Consider the following 20,126-nt stretch of genomic DNA (forward strand, 5'->3'; position numbering starts at 1 on the left):
AATTAATTTTTCATGCATGTTTTGAGGAGGCAGAGTCGAAACTCTTAGCGTTTTAATGTCATTGGGGGATTGTTTCAGCCCTTAGCTATGTTAAACAGGACTAATAATTTCAGCTAATCAGTGTCTAACAACTTCTGAAAAATGGAAACTAGTTTAGGAGTGATGTAAAGAGAAGTTTTCCACATTAGTGGAATGGTAGGCAAATGCTAATGATCTTTGTACAGTTTCCACTTGTGTTTGGAGAGAGGATCTCTTAAGGTCACCACAAAAAGTTAGTAGTAATGAGTCCCACTCTAAAGCAAATTGCGAAAGCCTGTATACATTTTGAAATTTCAAAGCAGGGATACCGATGCCATGTGAAACATTAGTCACTGAGTTTGTTTAAAATTTTTTTTATATTACATTTTTGTTTAAGAAATGTTACGGAAAATAACTTTGCAGCTGAAAGTAGATCTAGAAATAACTAGTGAAGCTGTGGAACTTCGGGCTGATATTTAGTGAGTCTTTTAACGGTAGTTTTTATCTACCTGAGACAACATTGGCGTCAAGAAGCCTTCAGATCTCTGCGTGGCATTGTCATGGGTAAAACTTTTAAAAGACAGTAGCTTTCATTTTCATCAGTAGATTTTTGAGGGATGCTCACACTTATTTCATAAATCTTGCGCTGCTGGGCCAAGTCCTACCTTAGTGTGTCATGTGAATCCATTTTTAAAATTTTTCCTGTAAAGGATTCTTTCATCTTTGTTACTCTTGGGGCTGATCTGTGATTAGAAATCATTCTTCTTCAAAAAAAAATTTGATAGAGGACCAAGAGCTTCAAAGAAAAGGTAGAAGAGATTGTATGTTTTCTGTAGTTTGGCTGCTCCTCCTTTAGAAACTCTGGGTCTCTAAATCCAGCTCAGACTTTGGGAAGGGCCCTTCTAGTTACGCTGGAAAAACAAACCCAGAAAAACTTGCCATGGTTTGCTCAATAACTCAGTTCTAGAGTTACTTGTATTATTGTTAGCTGTTCGTTCACAGCTTCTGTGCATCTGTGACACTGTCTTAAGGTTATTCTTCCTGTGAGTTTCATTTGACGTTGGTCTTTTAAATGCACCTTGAGGCATGAAGGGAGTATATTATTGACCTCAAAACCCATTGCTTTTCCTCATCTGCTATGTAATCATTGTATAAATAGTTAATTATTTGTTTATATCATAAGAGAAAATAATTGGTTCCTAATCAAACCGTCAGGCCATTTAGCATTTCCAGGCAACTTGCTAGGCATCAGATTCTGATGTTAACCTTTGAGCTCCAAGCCACTTTCATGGGATGAAAATTTGTCTATAATATCCCTCAGAGCCCATTAGTGCTCAAAATGAGTTTTTAGCAAGCGTTGATACGGTTTTGTGTTTGGAGGGGGGTGTGTTTTGGTTTTTAATCGGAGAATTAAAAGTGGAGATGATAAATAGCGTGAGAAGGCTCTTTTGTAGGATATATCAACCTGAGATTTCTTTATACTCAGAGTCTAAAAGTAATGTGCAGATACTTGGATGCCCATACATAATGCAAGGTGCCTTTTGATGCTGTTGCTCCAGGCTTTTGAAACTTTGTAGTTTCATTCAGCACCAAAATCAGTAACTGGTATTTTTTTCTGTATGTAAAATAAAGCAGTAGTATTGTTATCCACCCTTAGCCATAATCCTCCAATGTTGGACTGTCCTGAGGATTTTTGGCCATTGTTTCATCCTTAATGAATCTATTGTATGTTGCACATATTTTTACTGAGTTATTTTAGAGTAAAAAAACCATGGTATTTTTCACTTCTATAGCTTACCTGAAGATCAAAGAAAGGCAGAAGAAATGGTGTTATGTCTTTGGCAGCAAGCCTGTAGGCCTTGCAGTAACCAGTGCTGTAATATGAATGTGCTCCAATTCATGCAATTTGCTGGAATGAACTTGTTTTGTGGATTAAATAAAATATAACCGTTCTTACTAGCTTCCTTTTAAGTGGAATGTAGTGTTAAAAGAATACTTTTCTAATTTTTGGAACAGGGTTCCAGATTTTGTGAGGGAGAAGCGTTTTGGGAACTGGCTTAAAGATGCACGAGATTGGGCTATATCTAGAAACCGGTACTGGGGAACACCCATCCCTTTGTGGGTCAGTGACGATTTTGAAGAGGTGAGTAAGAGAACGAAAGTTTCCAGTTGACAGAAAAGCCTATCTGTATACGTTGTTCACTTATTTTGATAGACTGTTACATCTTTGGCTGCTGCAATCTTAAGTCCTATTAATATGTCTTAACAGTCTATGTATATCTATAATAGGTGATAGATATATGTAAGTATGCATTTGTGTGCCCATACACATTTTCTTTGCTTTTGCTTGGAAACTGCAAGCAATTTTTCTTGTTTTTTATATTAGAATTAATCTTATGTTTCCTGGAACAATTTGCAGTGGTGGTAAATCTAATGGAAATAACAAATGTAGTGAGAAAATGGCAAGGAAGAGATTTTTTTTTACTCAGTCCTTTCAGTCTGCTTTTGAAATTCTGATGGTCGGTTACTTCAAGCCAAATGAATTGCTGAAGGCATACAAGCAAGTCCACCATAATAGAATAGTGAAAATATGTATTTGTAGTGCTACAAATGTGAATGTAATAGACTGTAAAAATGTGAATCTAGTGGAATGATGAAAGTGTATAATGGGAATGCTAGAAATGAGTTTTTTGAAGTCGTAAGGTACCCTGCGGTTGGTAGCATAAAGCTAACTGCACAAGTGAATACATAGTTTTGATGACTGCTGTTTTCTAAGTGTCAAAACACCAAGTTTTAAAACTGTTTTTGAACATAAAATGGGGTGGGTTTTTGGTTGGGTTTCTTTTCTGTGTGGGTTAGTTCCATTAGACACACATGATAAGTCTTCCTTATGCTGGAAATAGGAAATGGTAATCAATGTCAGGGTGTCCATGGAGGGTAAATACTGATGGCAGCATCCTAAGCCTTTATTTTTATCTCCCTTGATTTGAGAAAGTTTTACTTTTCGTTTTAGACTTGGAAGACCTCAACTAGGAAAACGTATGCTAGAAAAGTATTTTATTGTCTTAAACTGTACTATTGCTTAGATGTGCACCATAAAGCACTTTTTATTTCCTCTTCATTGGAAATCTTGCTGATAGGCAGGGAGATATTGGGGGAGGGAGGGAGATACTCCTTGCAATTACGATTTAATTATCTAAGAAAGCCGTGGCATTTGAATTCTGTTTATGCGATGAGCATGTTTGTAAATTACTGGCAAACTAAATGCTTTTGTCTCTCATATAACAGTTAAAGTTTAGTTTGAAGACTGACAGTTTATACCTAAAAATCTTGAATTAATGTTAAAAAGTAAGTCCCTTGTTTGGTATAACAGGTTTTTTAGATAGAGAAAAGGCTTTCAGTTTTGTGCTAAAGTATTTCAAGACTTCATTCTACAGCTGAAAAAGATTGTGTAAAGGTTATATTACTCCCACTCCTTGCCTTTAATAATATTTCATTTTCTGTCCAGTCTCCCCTATGTCTGTATTCCTGTGTGTACAGATTTTTTTGGTGGTTTTAGGTTTGATTTGTTTGTTTTTAATAACAATATGATGTCTAGCTTGGAAGATTGACCTTTCCTTTGAAATTAGCTGCAAATATTCCTCAGGGCTTGGTGTTCTGAATAATGATAGAAATACCAACAGATCCATTATTTTTATCCGTAGTTGTTATACATTTCTGTTTACTCTAGAGTCTGAATGTCATGCTTCAATAGTTGAGTATGGCTTTTGGACCATGCTAAATTTCAAGTTAGGGTTTTTTTAATATTCACTCTCTTGTTATGCATGTGGGATATAACTTGAAAACTAAATACCATTGGAACTGATGTGGAACTGAAGGCCTAAGTGACATCTGCTCTCATATAGAAATAATATTCGCTTGAAATTTCCTGACTTCAGTTTTACTGCAGCCTAGTGCCATGTGAGATTGCAGATCCTCCTCTTCATGTCTTGTTCTCAAAAGAACACTTTGTCGCATGCAATTATGCTGTGCATATTAAATCCTGGAGAAGTAATAACAGTTCCTTGTTTAATATACAGTAAGGTGAATTAATTGGTATTAAAGTGAATTTTATTACAAATCAATATCTGGTTTCCCACAGTTTTATTTTAGCTTTTATTTTAGTTTTATTTTAGCATAATTAATAGGTAGAGACACATAATGGAAGTTAAATTTTGAAGCTTGTGTTTATTACCACATTTTTGCAGACAGTTTATCATTTTAAGCTCTCAAATCTCAATGATTTCCTCGGGAGGAATATATCTCATTTGGATTAGATAATAAATTTTTTTAATATAGCATCCAAGTTGGTAAAGTGGACATAGGCTAATTTTATAGGACTTGCGTACAAATTATAGTATTAAATATACAGCGACGTTACGGAAATTCTCTGATTGTTTCATTGCGTGTCACTGACGTAAACTGTTAAACCTCCACTAGTTTTGGTGCACTCGGTCTTGCATGACGGATTTGGAACAAGAGGACTCTGGCTGTGCTCTCCTGAAGGTTGAGGGAACTTCTTTATGTCTGTTCCCGGTCTGCTTTGAGGCTGCATTAAGAATGCCACTTTTAGCTGACCTTAGCAATCATTTCTTTTACTAATTACCATTCAGAAGATGCTTTCTAAAGATCCCAGAATGTCTTGCTGATATATTGATAAACTACATGGACTTCTTTCTTTCTATGAACACTCCTTATTCTTCAATTATAGGTACTTAACAGAGCTGAAATGACAAACCAATAAAAGCAAACATTTTTATTTAATAGGGACTGCAGAACTATGTCACAGGAACATTGAGGCCCATGAATGCTGCCGAATGGCTTTATTCTTCCTATTTACATGGATAATCCCAGACGTAATGCTAATGTTCATTTCATTAGAAGTATTTAACCTTGACCTCTGATTTCACATTAGGTCTTAGTGATGCTGAAACAGGGTCGAACAGCCCCCAGTCCCAGCCTATTTATTTCAGTCTTTGCTGTCTGCTATTAAATGTTGATATAGCTGGTTTTGTAGTTGATGTGGCTGAAAAATAAAATGGAGGAGGAATAAGTGACTGGTAGGGAAAGAAGCCAGGCTACTAAAGTAGACATTGCTGTTGAAGAAATGTATGCAAAGCAGTAGCTTTAATTTGAGAGCATAAACCAGTTTGTTCCTTGCAGAAACAAGTGCATGCGGCCTAATGAGGGATCGGATTTGATCAGCATCTACTTGCTGTATTGTTCTCTTGCCTTCAAGTATCTGATGAGCTACCCTTGGGACAGAGTAGCTCCATCCTTCTGACGTGGACAGAGGCAGTCTTATTCAGTATGGTCATACCTGGCGTTTCTCTGGTGGCTGTTGGATTTTTCATGTGGACTTGGGGTTATTTCTTCTATGAATATGTTCTGCTGGGTGCAGTTCTGCAGATGCATCCAATATTCAGAATTTTACTTAAGTGTTGAAATGCTTGGTTCAAAAGCAACGACTAATGGGCAGCTTTTAACCCAGAGCATAGTGTGAAAGTACGTTCAAATATTAAGGTTGGTGAAGATGAAGTAATCGGTGTATCCAAGGGTATTTTTTAGCCATGCTGCTATTAAAACCTTTTCTTCCGCCAGCAGTGCTGAACTAAGCACCTGCTGCCTGCTCACTTGAGCTTGTACGATTGCTTATGGGGCCACACGGTGAATGAAGAACAGATCTGGGTTAAAAATAGTTTGTTGATAAAGGCACATTTTTAGCTGGGATCAATCCCCTGGTGTGGTTTGCTATGCAAACTGCAGACTGTTGTACTTGACTGTCATAATCATTGTAATGCTTCACTTCCTATAGAAAAATAAGACAAATAGATAAGTAATGAAAAAATTACATTTCAAAAGTACTTTAACAATAAAAGATGGTGATTAGTAATGCAGATCAGCAGTTGAATCAGACTAGGAAAATCATGGCTTCAAAACCAAATCAGACTGAGTTTCTATCTTCTCTGTAATTTATGACAGTTTTTTGGAATTAAATACACCAAAACCTTTTCGTTAGTCACAATTTCTGTGTGTATACATATGCATATATTTAAGACTAGCTATAGGAACTGAGCAGTACTCTAACTTATTGTATCCTAAGAGCAACATAGAAGGTTATCTTAAGTGAAAAATGTCTAGCCTACTTAGAGCTTTTTTATGTTGGCACGTTTAACTCCTTCCCTCTCAGATCTGTCAAAACCCAGTTTTTTCCATGGCAATTCTAAATTGGACTGATAGCATGTGGGACTGGATCTCCAAAATCCAGACCTGTACTGCAGCTTGTGGCTCGTGAATCCTGCCAGATGAGAGGGGGCCACAGGGCTCTGGGAGGGTTAAACTTGATTAAACTGTAAAGCAAAGAAAGCTTTGCTTTTCTCCTTCTCTTAAGTACAGTTTTTCAGAATCAGTTGTTTCATCAGCCTTTCATGACGTCGATGCAAGTCTGTTGCCGAAACTTTTTGCTTTTTTCTTAGTGTGTTGATGCAATAAAAACAAGAAAAGTCTGTACCTTTCTTAACAATGCCTTTGTTAGCTGTGACACTTTTTTCACTTTAAGATGCCATTAATATGAACAGTTTAGTGTACCTGGGATGGAACACTTACACTCAATTATAAGCAATTTAGCTGCTTGCCTTAACTTCAGAAGAGGAACCTGGGATCTGGAACTCCTATCTGTATAAAAGTCAGGATCATTGAATTTTCAGAGGTGATTGTGTTGTGGGTTGTTTGAAAAAAAACCAAAAAACCAAAAAAAACAACAAACCAACCCAGACAACAAACCCCCACCTTTTTTGATATCTGTCAACATTTCTTCAAAGTCTCCAATTATTTTGACCTGAATTGTATTAAATCAGGGTAGTGGTCTCTAACATCATCTCCTGCTTTGTTAGATTGAAGAAGGGGACCTTGTACAAAATTTTTGTTGGCTTTTCAGCTATGTCAGCTACTTTAGAAGATACTGACTGACCTACAAGTCTCCTGTCTAATGTTAGAAAGAATGGCTACTGTGTGCAAATAACTGACTAAATTTCTTGAGTGTCTCTTACAGGTGGTTTGTATTGGTTCAGTGGCAGAATTGGAAGAGCTGTCTGGAGTGAAAGTCACTGATCTCCATCGAGAAAGGTCAGTCAGAGACTGTTAACTAGCTATTAAAAATAGTTGAGCAGACAAAAAATATTGGTTTTCTTTGCCCAAACCCTAGGAAACAGATTTAGGGAAAATGGACAAGTAGTAAGAGGACTTGTGATTAACGTGTATAAGTTTTCCTTTCTCCTGTCTTGGACACTGTTAATACAAAAAAATCTCTAAAATAGCTTTAAATTATAAAAATTGTTAAAGGAAATGCTGACCTTTTTGAAGAATCATTAATATTAAAACCAAAACTCCTGTTATACCTAATGTGCAAGCGTAACATTGACTTTTTGTGCTAATTCTTGTTTTTGTTTAGAGTTTGTCAATCTTTTTCTTTCCCATAGTATTGATCACCTAACTATCCCTTCACACTGTGGCAAGGGCTTACTGCACCGGGTCCCTGAAGTTTTTGATTGCTGGTTTGAGAGTGGAAGCATGCCTTATGCACAAGTCCATTACCCATTTGAAAACAAAAAAGAACTTGAAGATGCTTTCCCTGCTGACTTCATTGCTGAAGGCATTGACCAAACCCGAGGATGGTAATTTTCTGCCACTTTATTATGTGATATTGTTGCCCTGCATCTAACACTATTACATCTGGATGATCCTTTAATGTTGTATAGATAAGTATATGATTTCTGTTTTTCAGTAAAATGCAAGGTATTGTAAAGCTTAGTGACAAAAGTGTTGCAGAAAGACAACATGTTAGCAAGCAATCTTCCTGGCTTTTGCGGAAAACATCATCAGGTAATAGAGCCGATCTTTGCCCTGGTAAGGAAGAATCTCAGCAGCTGAATTGTCATAGAACTTGAGTTGTTTACTAGAAACAGAACACGAATTGAGTCAGTTGAAATGGAAGTCAGTGTTCTGAGGATTTCAAGCCAATGTATAAGCTAGTAATTTTTGCCCCCTAGATTAAATTTGGATTTTGGGTTTATATGAGTGGGGAAAAAAACAAATTAAGTCAAACTTCATGTTGTTAAGATCTTATGGTTTACAAAAATCAAATTTTCTAACTGTAAACTTCATCTGCTTATTTGATTCCTCTCTGGATAAATGCTTTTCAATCATTGATGAAAATTTTTCTCTAATCTCAGGTTTTCTCTGGGTAACGTTCTCATACATGCATGCAGACATACAGTTTTAGTTTTGGTATTTTTAAGTGTTTATTCTATTTTTAAAGTTTGAGGTTGGCTGTCAAAACTGACAGATTTTTAAGATCAATTTTTGTGTTTTCTAGATTAGTACATTTGACTGTGTACAAGTAGAACTCTTCCACCCACTAACTTGAATTATTAGAGTTAAATAAAATAAATTCCTCTGGAGCGTAGTTGGCACCTTCCTTTGCCCACTCCTCTACTCCTCCAACAAACCAACCAACCAACCCAAAGCAGTAAGAGGTGGGCTTTTGCGTGTCTGAAGTTGAGAGCAAGGTTTATGCATACTCTCAAAGCCAGGAGGTTTGAGCAAGGAAGCATTTGAGGGATGATGCTAAATAAAAATAAATTTCATGAATATAGTGAAAGGTGTCTTCACTTTGCAACCCCTTACTTGTGATGCAAAAAATTATCTAGGTCCTCAAAACGGAAGTTACATTTGCAAGTTTGGCAGTTAGGGAGGGACCACTTAAGTCTTGCTTAACGAAACATGGACTCCTCATGGCATATTAAATAGTTTTCAGAATATAGCTGCACCTTACCTAGTTAGCGCTATGCATAATGTTTGTAATGGGTCCTCAAAGCAGTACTTCACATAGGTCAGAATTAGGGCAACCTGATGAACTTAGTTAAAACTGGCCTGTTACATGTACAGTGATTTTTTTTTTTTTTTTTTTTTCTTCCCTCTTCTTTTTTTCTCCGCCCTCCCCCTCAGTAGTCTTTGTTAGGCCATCTGTTTGTGTTGATCTTTAACTTTGTGCTCTCCACAATTGTGTATCACAGCTTGTTAGTGTTAGTATACAGCTAAGTACTGTTGAGTAGTATGAAACCCGGCAGCAGAGGGACATACTGATCTCATTCGCAGGTCACTATTTTGTGCTTGCTGTTCTTCAAGCGGTGTTCGATCCAGTATATACAGTGAATCCTACACTTCTTCCCTTACTTTGTTGTCTTTACTGTTGCATATAGCATGTGGATACAGCACAAAATGCTAATTTAGGAAATATTAAATATAAAATGGAATGTTGTATACTATATTATATTTAAATAATACCTGTTTCATCTTGAAGAAAAGTGATAGGTTTTTTTTATCTGGGAGAAAAACTGCTTACTGTGCAGCAGCTGTACTTCGGGGACTGGGGGAGGCCAGTGCGGTGTTAGAATGAAGAAGGAATGGAGAAAAATAGCTTGAAAAGTTGTAATACTAGTGATTCCATGTATTGGTCTTTCTGCAACATTGTTCATTATGCCCATGAAAGGAGAATTAAAAACTCAGTTTTCCCTCTTTTTTTATTCTTTCTATTTGAAAAAAATCAGAAAATTGTGCTGCTTTTTTTTTTAAAGAAAAGAGACAAATAAAAGAACACATGAAAAAGACATATAAAATGCATGCAAAAGGCATGGTCAGAAACTGATTTTCTCCCTGCTACATTTTATAAAGTTAAAAGGGCATTTATTGTAATTTAGATGCCAAAAAATGAGAACAAATTAAAAAAATTTGGCAACATGTAATCATTCTTACACTGTGTAAGGGAGCTACTGAATTGTAAAAGTTCAACAGAATTAAAAATGGTTTGGGATTTTTATGTGGATACAAAATCTATTCCTGGTAGTTACAGTTCAAGTAAAAATATAGGAGGAATCATAAATTTTAGGTTTCAGGGTTTAGCTGTTTGAGATTGGGATGTCACACAGTGGATTAGTATGTGTCACACACACTTACTGCAGTGTTTCTTTTAGTGCTATCCTTTGAAGCATGTGTGGGAGACATGACAGATGAAAAGATAAGTCTGATCTCATATGCATCCAATGAAGCTCTCTAGTGCCATTAAAGAATACATTTGTAATTTTTACACAAGTTGGCATTTTTATAGTATGATATTAATCTCAACTTGAGTGCAGTGCAACATCCAGAACCGCTAACTATTATGTTTCCGGTTTATAAAGTTCTTTTCTTTTTTAAATAGTAAATGTAACCTGTGGATAGGTGGCTTCTTTCACTTTCCTTAGTAGGCTGAACTGAATCATCTCACTAATTCAACTGAAGATTCACCCTGGAAAAATAAGAAGAGAAGTCCAAGCTGATGCTAATGCCAGCGGTGACATACACCCGCTGTGCTTCGGTTTGAGCCCACACACTTGTGTACTGTAGGCAATGTGCGAATGGAGACTTTCACATTACAATCTGGAGTAGATTGCTCTTTGTTTTTAACATCAGCATAAGACTTACTGTAAGACTTCACCATACCCAAGCCTGTCTCATCTGTTTGTGGGTGGAATATCAAAACACTTGCCTCAATACATGATGCTTATACCTTTCCCACAGTGCTCGTGTCTGGTAATAAGCTGGTGCTTTGATAACAGCTAGTGTTCTGTGATTTGCAAAAGAGCACTTTTGTTTTGTGAAAGAAAGAAGGAATTAAGATGTGAGGTGGTGGGGTTTTTTTGGTAAAAAGTAAAGCTGTCTCAGGCTGTTCTTAAGGGTTCTCATTCTAAAACTCTTTTAGTTACCTTTTCCTAAGTCTTGGAAAAAAGTCTGAGTCTTTTCTCAAATAGAGACAAATTGAAGAGAAGACACACGTATCTTTCTGCTAGTATGACAGTGCTATATCATAATAGGCCTAAGTGAACAACAAGCCGGTAAGTTCTGAAGTGTTAAGAGCATAGCATGTGAATTTTATTTGAAGCATTCTGTATAAACTGTTAAGATTCAGAACAAAGATTGGTTTTGTGTCAGGTCAGAAACTGCAGCTGACGTGAAGTGAGGACTGGTAGGTGGTGAAAGGCTCAGGAGATGGAGGTCCGGTGGCTTCTGTTTCACTCAACAGAGAAGGGGAGAAAGTCAAGGGGGAAAATAAATGTGACCAAGTTGATGAGCTAGGAGAGTGATCTTTTTGATGACTTTCTGCATGGATGTGAGAGAGAGCTGAATTATATTTAAGGCCAGAGGAAAAAATCTTTCAGTAGTTGGGTTGCAAGACTGGCAGTCTGGACAGATTGGTAGGAAAGGCCCTATCTCTGATTGTATATAGGGAGATGCAACAAGATTTATAGTTGTGGTCAGAATGTGGTGGCCTACAGGGAGTTCACAGCTGAAGGTTTTTGGAATGAACCACAGGATTATGAATTTACTCACAGTTGTTCAAGAAAGGAGAAAACAGGGAGGGAACGCTTTCTCCCTTTTGGGGGGAGAGGAAGAGGAGGGAAGAAGGGCAAAGAAGTGGACTTCTGTCTCTGTGGTGTTAAGGTTTTTCTTACTGTTGTTTTGGCTGACAGCTATATATCTGCAAGGACATAACTAGAAGCAGACTGAGAATGGAAGATGAAGCAGCAGAGAAGTCGAAGTTGTCAGAAACAAAAGTGTCTGTGGACAAGATATTTCAAAAATAAGGTGCAGAGAGACACTCCTTTAAAATATTCAGAGTGAATGAGGTGAATTTTTTTAAAAGGATAATCTGAGAAAGAATGAGAAGAGTTATTACAGAATGGTGTGTAAACCAGTGGATCACAGGATCTCAAAGACAGTCTTGTAACTGTCATCAACTAAGGTACCTCATTGCTGAGGCTCATCGGGTTTGACAATGCAAATAACATAAAATTTGTGAAACGTTCTTGGATGTAATTTTTAGTGCCCACAGTCCATCTGTACAATTTTCCTAATACAAACAGTATTGAAATCTCTTCTAGTTGTTTCTGCTTTGTTCTTTTTAATTGCAAATTCACCTGCTCTAATATGAGAATTTGCGGGCAGTTTGCAGAAAGTGATGGGAGTTTGACAATGAGGTACCTTCATACTAAATACTAAAGAAGTACTGCTGTGTTTGTAATGAACTGTCAGTCTTGTAGGCTTAAGGTGTCGATGATCTGAGTAAATGCTCAGATGTTTGTGTTTAGGTGTTTTCTTAAGAAGGTTAAAAACGAAGACAAGGATTTTGAGTGCATGTGTTTGTGTGCAGGTGGAGGAGTGTTGGTTAAAATTCATGAAATTAAAATGCAATTTAATAAAGAGAATTTGTATCCTGGAGTGTGAATTGAGGTGATTCTGAGAGTTAAAAGCCTGTCTGAGAGATAAGCATCAGAGTTGTCATGTAAGACACTTAATAAATGCCGTAATGCACACAGCAGCCTTTACAGAGTTTTGGACCCTCAAGCGTCAGAATAATGCTTTTGCAATTATAGGCAGCTTTTTGATAAAAACTACTTTGGAATATACAGATGGACCTTTTTTTTTTCTCTCCTTTCCACTAAAGTGTTTCTCCACTAACTCTTCATGCAAATGCATAGTTCTGAGGCGTAACCTCCTGTGCCTTATTCTAAATCAATTAGCTTTTTTATAATCATCTGCTGTTTTAAGGTTGCTAAGCAATCGTCAGTGTGATACTCATTTTTAACCAGGAAAGCTGTGGCCCACCCTCCAGTTATTTTCTTAAAAGTAATTACCAGCAGTGCAGTTACAGAAGCTCATAGATACCTCCTTTGGTGAAGGTTCTCACTCCTGAGTATGAAATTATCACATCATCTTGCACCTCCACTTAATTTCTCAGATATAATCCTATATCGACATACTGAACAATAGGTGCCTGTGCTTGCTCCAACACTGATTTAAGTGTCCTAGATAGTTTATAGAGTTATTGTAAACACATCAAATGGAGCTGGGGGGAACCCCTTACTCCCCTTTGTTGTGGGGAATGCCGACATTCTCGTATTTTCTAGTGATGGCTAATTTAACCAGCTAAGTTTATTTGGTTGGAAGGAGGCTCTGCTCACTTTTGCTAACTTGCTTTTATGCTCCCAGCAGTAACTGTTCTGTTGTCTGCTAGGCTGAAGAATACACACATTAACACACACAAACACACACACACACACATTCACAAACACACACACACACACATTCACAAACACACACACACACACATTCACAACACACACACACACACATTCACACACACACACATTCACACACACACACACACACATTAACACACACACACACACACATTAACACACACACACACACACATTAACACACACACACACACACATTAACACACACACACATTAACACACACACACATTAACACACACACACACAACGTGTGCCAGTCCTGTCTGCTGCGTTTGTTCCTGACCGATCCTGTGTTCAGAGGTTTACAGCGAGCAAATAGGGAGCTTGTTCAGGGACAGAATTCTCTTTTCTGTATTAAAGGGAACAATGCTACAATTTGCTTTTTAACGACCTTCTTAATGCTTACTATTGCAATTTTTCAGCCTTCTTGGACTAGTAGATCACAGCTGAGCAAACAGCATGATATGCTACAAAGAAGAAAAAGGTCTACTTACAATAAGCTCCTCTTCTGAGTCTTTGCCACATAGATGTTCCACATACTTAAATTTTAACTTTGCTAGAGTAAAACAACATAATGAAAAATTTCTTTTGTAATGAAGGACATGCAGACTTTAGCTTGGCATATTTAGAAAGTCACGTTTGTGTTATCTCTTGTTTCAGGTTCTACACTTTGCTGGTGCTGTCCACTGCTCTTTTTGGAAGGCCTCCTTTCAAGAATGTGATTGTGAATGGCCTCGTTCTTGCCAGGTTGGTATGTCAGTCAGCTCTTTCCTGAACAGATTTTTAGTGAAAGAATATTTCAGATAAGTCCCTACGAATTGTGAATTAAATCTGAAATGGACTTTGGAACTGTTAAGACTTGTCAGGGAGATATTGGTGTTGTAGGAGGTAAGAGGCACCTGGGAGTGTGAGGTTTACACGTCCCAGCTATCTGTTGCACTAGGTTCTTTCCAGCAGGATTAGTCCTCCCTAGAGAGAGAGAAAATGAGTGACAAGTCAGAATAGGAAAGAATAGGAAATAAATGATACCTGTTATGCAGAGTAACGGGGATTATAAAGGTAGTTTTAGATGTAATTTTAAGTAAGTTAATTATATTTGTTTCCCTTTCTTTTCAAATAAAGCTTTGCCAGTGGGCTGGAGGGATTGATTCAAAACGAGTGCATCTTCCCTCAGCTTTGGTAGGAAAGACAGATTTCCTGCTTAGATTTGTAACTTGGGAGCCTCTTGGGGTTTGTCTGGGTTTTTTTCCACTTGCTTTCGTGGGTTCAACAGTCATACTGAAATGATGTGCTAATATATAATTATGTCTATGCTACCAAGAACATAATAGGACAGAAAAATTAAGCTGGATTTGAAGGGCCTTTTTTCTTTATCCATGTATGACAAGAATTCTGGGAATTTATGCCTACATTCTGATATTTTCTAGTGATGGCCAAAAAATGAGCAAAAGGAAGAAGAATTATCCTGATCCAATGAGTATTGTAAATAGTTATGGAGCTGATGCGCTAAGGTAGGATTTCTGTAATTAATGTACAATCTGATATGTTAGCTTTCTGTTCATAGCAGGCATGTACCAGAAGGGCTGCTTATGGGTTTTTGACAATTAGCAGTAGGAGGAAAGTTAATTTTAGAAACTTCTAGACCACTGTGGCAGCCAAATAGCTGAAAGAGTGGATGACAAAAGAACTGGCAACAGTTACAGTGCCTGGACTTTCTATACCCTTGTCTTGTCTCCCTCAAGGCTGGTACAACCAAAGCTGACATGCTGACTGGAGGCCTTTTGTCAGAAAATGTGTGTCCGTTTTGTACAGAATGCTTCCACTTGAGCCAGCGCTGTCTGCTCTTGCAGCTAATAGTCTGAGTTGACCCAGTGAAAATTTGAATAAAATCTTTGAGAACAATACTATTAGTTTACTGTTAAATTGTTATTTTAGGGAAGGATTACTGTATAATGCACAGAAATGTATGTTTGCCGCTTATACTATACATTTTCTAAAGAGAAAGTGTTTCTTTTTTGTTGATGTAAGTATACAGTATGTACCTAATAGTAGTGAAACCAGAAAAGGAGAAGTGGAGCAGCCTAATGTGTATATATAAATTGTCCTGGTCAAACAGAGATTAAACACAGTTCAAGTGTTTCATTAAAATTATACTAATGTATAAACGTAATTATGCAGGCACCTGGTAATTTGGCTAGATGCACTAACTACATGCATGAAGTGGTACCTTGAGGTAAAGGTACAATAAAGACATTTTAATAACTGCGGGGGTATACTACTTACGCTTTTCTCAAGAGCCCTATAATTCTTGCTATATATAAGAAAACCTTAAGCTATCACACACAGTGAATTGTATGTTACAACTGTACATGGTAATGATTGGGCTGAATGAAAGCTTAGTGTACCATGGTTTTTTGTTTATTTGAGAAAGATGGTTGTTGCTTGTTCTAGATAATTTAAAAAAATAGATATGAAGTTCCTTATTATTTCAAGCTTTAGCGTTTAAAAGACCTAGTAAATTATCTTCTCATATATGTTTACAGTGGAGAGTTGGGTGGATTTCTTAAATTTGATCGAGATTGTTCTTTACAAATAATCAAGGTGTATTAGCAGAATATTGGAGAATTGGTAGCTGGAACAATATGAGTGAAAAGGGTTGGAGTTACTCATATTGGAGATTTTTAAATCACAGGTGATGTTTCTGTTGGAAAAATTCTGCCTTTTTTATAAAACAAAACAAAAAATTTCAAACACCAGAAGTTATACTTCCATTATTCATGGTTTTTTGATTTCTAAAAAGCTAATTCATTTTTCTGCCTGTGTACTCATTCTTTAATGTCACATTTATTTATACATACACCCACATAGAGAGTAAAAAGCATTGCAGACTAGGTTCATTTATGGAAGGAGCTCTGCAATTCAGTTGTCTCTGCTTATTCACTGAAGTGCTTGATGTATTCTGTTTATAGAAAAAGCTACAACTGATTGTTTTCCTTGGCACTGTTTCCCTGCAGAGTTACTTTAGCTTTTGTAGTACATATATATATTTTTTTTTTTTAACTACAGCTTTGAAGTATTCTCAGCAGTAGCTTGATAAATAGATCAGCAGAAAATATAGATGTAAGTTGTTTAAATACGGAATTGAATGGAAAGGGCAAACAGAAGAAATAACAGCACAGTAAATTTAACAACCCAACTTCAGACTTCCTGAAACTTGAATCCTGTGTGAAATCTGTGAGAATTGTCAAAACCAGTTATATTTCAATATTGCTAAGACCTATGACTTAGGTTGGATAGCTGTCAAAGTTGAAGTATGTCAGAAAGAGAATTTGCTGGTCATGGTATTTACAAACCCTTTGCTTTCATGTATCCTGAGGTAAGTATTGCTGTTAGAAATGATGTGTTACATTCTTCCCTCAATCTGTTCTTAAAATGCAGAAGAAATAACATAATGCCACAGACTGCTGTTTTAGAGAGATGAAAAGGAAGTTATTTTATTGTTTCTCATACATTGTTAGAAAACTTGATAATACTGGCTTGATTTGAGGAAGGTTGTATTTTCTGCCCAATGCGTAATATCACTAGGTGTAACTAAATTGATAAACTCTTCCTTTATCGGGTGCCTTATTTCTTTTTCCATATAATAGATGTAAGTATCTTTGCATTGGAATAATTCAGGAAATTACTGTTCTTCTAACATTTACATATGGTAAGGCAGTGTAGGGCTGCTATGTTTAAAAAAACAAACAAACAAACAAAAACCCAAAAAACCAAACCCAAAACTGTAGCCTTAGAGAACCATTTTCTTTAATTTCTCATGCTAAGAGCTATTTGAAGAAGACTTCTGATAGATTTCTGCAGCAAGTGCTGCTGAGGTGGGCGCAAAGGAGCAATCTAGCGGATCCTTCATAGTTCTGATTTAGTTTGCATTGCTGCTTCCTCAGGCAGAAAGCAGTGGAGGCAATTTGAAGTGGTCATTATTCTAGGTAAGTCCCAAACTGGTAAAAGGCCTGGAGTATCCTGGTGTACCCTAGGGCCAGACTAGCTCTTGTATTTGGAGCGAAGTTATGTTTGACTTCTGAAATAAATAATGAGTAGTAAGCACATAAATAATTCTGATGGGAGGTTTGGTTTAAATATATACTTATAAATTCTAGTTTCATTTAAGGACTTACTAGTTCATTATTGTGCTTAATTGTTCTGTACTTCTGTAAATTTATAATTTGAATTCAGATATGTTTAAAAATCCTTTTTTTAATACAGTACTGAAAATGCGCATTTCTGTGCTGCATTACTGTCTTTTTACTCTGGCAGCTCTATTTTTATGTATTCATATTATGCAAGAAGCCCTCTACTGAAGAATTTATGGTCTGGTATTCTTGAATGTGCTGTGTCAAACTCCATTAAGATTTTAAAGCCTCCTAAAGGAAGCGCCTGTAAAGATATATTAGTTTAGAATCATGATTTTAAAAGTTCATAAAGTGTGAGAAAATGAGTTAATAAATTTCTATTGAGAAATGCCACAATCTTTAAAATAAAATAATATTTGGTTTGGTTTTCGTATTTGGAAGATAAAATGAAGTGTATCTAAATCAAATTTGTATTCAAGTTTTTTTTCATACCTGAGTAAGACCTGATTTCTTTTTGAGTTAACTTGATAGATACCAGTTTGTCTCTGTAGACAGGATATTTGTTTAGGGAGGAAGATGGCATAAAGTATAAAGATGATTTTTTGCCAATTCACAGCCAGCAAGGAAGCTGGGGAATATGTCTGTCTCTCTGAAATGAGGAACTGTTAGCTTGAGAGAGACTGACCCGAGGAGGGTCTCCCTAGACAAGGTGGATTTCATGTATAGATGAACCCCGTTGGCTGAGGTGGGCATGATTCTGTGAGGGGTTGCTTCTGATAGAAGTAGTCAGCGTCACCTGAATCCTCTGCTTTGCTCTTTCAGAGCTGTTTCTGGAGCTGAGGCACATTTGTATTGGTAGGAGGTACATCCTTTGTCCTCTTTTGGGGCTGTTTTTCTTGAAAACGTTAATTTCTACTCTTTTACTTTGATTTGCCTGTTTTGTCTTGCTCCTTAGTTCTGTGTTTGTAATGGGCCCAAAGCTTTTTATAATTGAGGAAATTAACTAGATTGAGTAGACAGGTACTATGTCATTGTTAAGGAATTAAAAATATGACCGAAACAATAGGTGCCATTCTAGTGATGAACACTAATTCCATATATCCACTGCTTGTTTTATACTGTGATAGCATCTGAGCATGTGTTATCCCTTCAATTAACTTCTAGAGTAAAAAAGACAATTCAGATTCCATGTGCAGTATCATAAAAATAATCCTGTAGCACTAGGAAGTAAATTGTCATATGTTCAATATGTTAAATGCTTACAATACTGTCTTCCTTAGAGCTCTTAGTGTGAAACTGCTCCCTTGGGTATCTTTCTCTTGCTGTGCAGCTCTCTAGGGTTTTTGGTACTTTTAAGTGCATTTCTATCAGTATATGCAGTTTTAAGCTTTCAAGTATTGTGTTCTTATTTTGCAGGTTATACCTGATCAATTCTCCTGTCGTAAGAGCAGAAAATCTGAGATTTAAGGAGGAAGGAGTAAGGGATATACTGAAGGATGTCTTCCTGCCCTGGTACAATGCCTATCGCTTTCTTGTTCAGAATGTTCAGATCCTGCAACATAAGGTACAGATCTCCTGAGCATGGAAAAGCAAAGTGGAAGGGGCTTTGTGGTTTTTCCATTGTTAGAGTGAATTAGCATCATAGAGAAAGTTAGATTGGAAGGGAGGTCTGGACTCTGACTGTGGAGGTCATCTTATCTTTACCTCCTTGTTCAAGGCAAGGCTGACTTCAAAGTTAGATCAGGTTGTATATACTTGCTGTTAATTTCTGTGTTGTTTGCTGTTTGTACCCTGTTTTATAAAGCTGTAATCACCCTGCATCTTTCTCTTCTTGACCAAGCTTATTATTATATAGAAAGGAGGAGTGGAAGGTAGGGGACTGTCAAGACACAACAGCTATCATTTCTCAGATTACGATGCTCTTGATTCCCTTTTATTTGAGATAAATGTGGTGCTATTGCATTCATACTCTTGAAATTAGAGAACAAGATAGGGACTTTGAGTTTGTGGGGTTAATACATACTAAGCAATTATCTGCTGCTAGTCACCTTGCTGGGAACACCAGTTAAAAGCCAGGTACCACATGTGCCTGAGGGAATCCTTCTGAAATGTCCATAATAAGCCTTGTTGGTTTTCTAGTAATTGTCTTAGTGTTTGTGTAGTAGTTTGGAGGCAGGAGGTGTCACTGATACTGCCTTGAGTGCTGCTGCTGCTTTTTCTTTGCTGTTACCCCATGTCACGTAGTCAGGCATGGCTACATCGCAGGAAGGATGCCGTCAGAGGATGGCATCTGGACTGCAAGTTTCTCTGCGCTAAGAACATTGCTTAAGAGCATACAGATTTAACACAAATAGAACTGCAAATAAGTAATGAAAAGAAAGTTATTTTCAGTAGCAGCTGCTGTGACAATTTCTTGAGCTAACTCAGTTACTGTAACTTTAATTATGAATCTGCATAAAAATGTTTAACTTGGGAATACTTGATACTGAATACATTAGCCACAGCAAGAAGCTTGCCTTCTGTAACATGACAGTTAATTTTTTTAAGTTAAATTTAAATACAACTTAGAAAAAAAATGAAGAAATGGAATGGAAAGAAAGGTAAATTATCATAAAAGCAATCATCATACAAGCTTTAGACTTGTAGATTACATCTGAAGTCTACTAAAAAATGCTGGATCAGTGACATGAGTTTCTACACTTTCAGGATGAAAGCAAGTTTACAATTTCTTTCTTATAGTAATTTTTCATTTAAATTGAAGATTTTATGTGTATCTTGTGTAGTTTCTGTTGAAACCAATTT

The 20,126-nt window shown here is 36.8% G+C and overlaps 1 protein-coding gene across 2 annotated transcripts in view; it reads left to right on the top strand.

Moving 5' to 3' along the window:
* IARS1 (isoleucyl-tRNA synthetase 1) overlaps positions 1–20,126 on the top strand; it is a 110,443-nt gene that overhangs the window by 51,771 nt on the left and 38,546 nt on the right. For both annotated transcript variants that reach the window (XM_050904485.1, XM_050904484.1), the window contains exons 15-20: positions 2,035–2,161; positions 7,109–7,182; positions 7,536–7,730; positions 13,855–13,941; positions 14,622–14,705; positions 18,741–18,888. In XM_050904485.1, the coding sequence (XP_050760442.1) occupies positions 2,035–2,161; positions 7,109–7,182; positions 7,536–7,730; positions 13,855–13,941; positions 14,622–14,705; positions 18,741–18,888 (715 nt within the window). The remainder of the gene's footprint in view (positions 1–2,034; positions 2,162–7,108; positions 7,183–7,535; positions 7,731–13,854; positions 13,942–14,621; positions 14,706–18,740; positions 18,889–20,126) is intronic.

Source organism: Gymnogyps californianus, chromosome 13, assembly GCF_018139145.2.
Source record: "Gymnogyps californianus isolate 813 chromosome 13, ASM1813914v2, whole genome shotgun sequence".
NCBI classification, from domain to species: domain Eukaryota; kingdom Metazoa; phylum Chordata; class Aves; order Accipitriformes; family Cathartidae; genus Gymnogyps; species Gymnogyps californianus.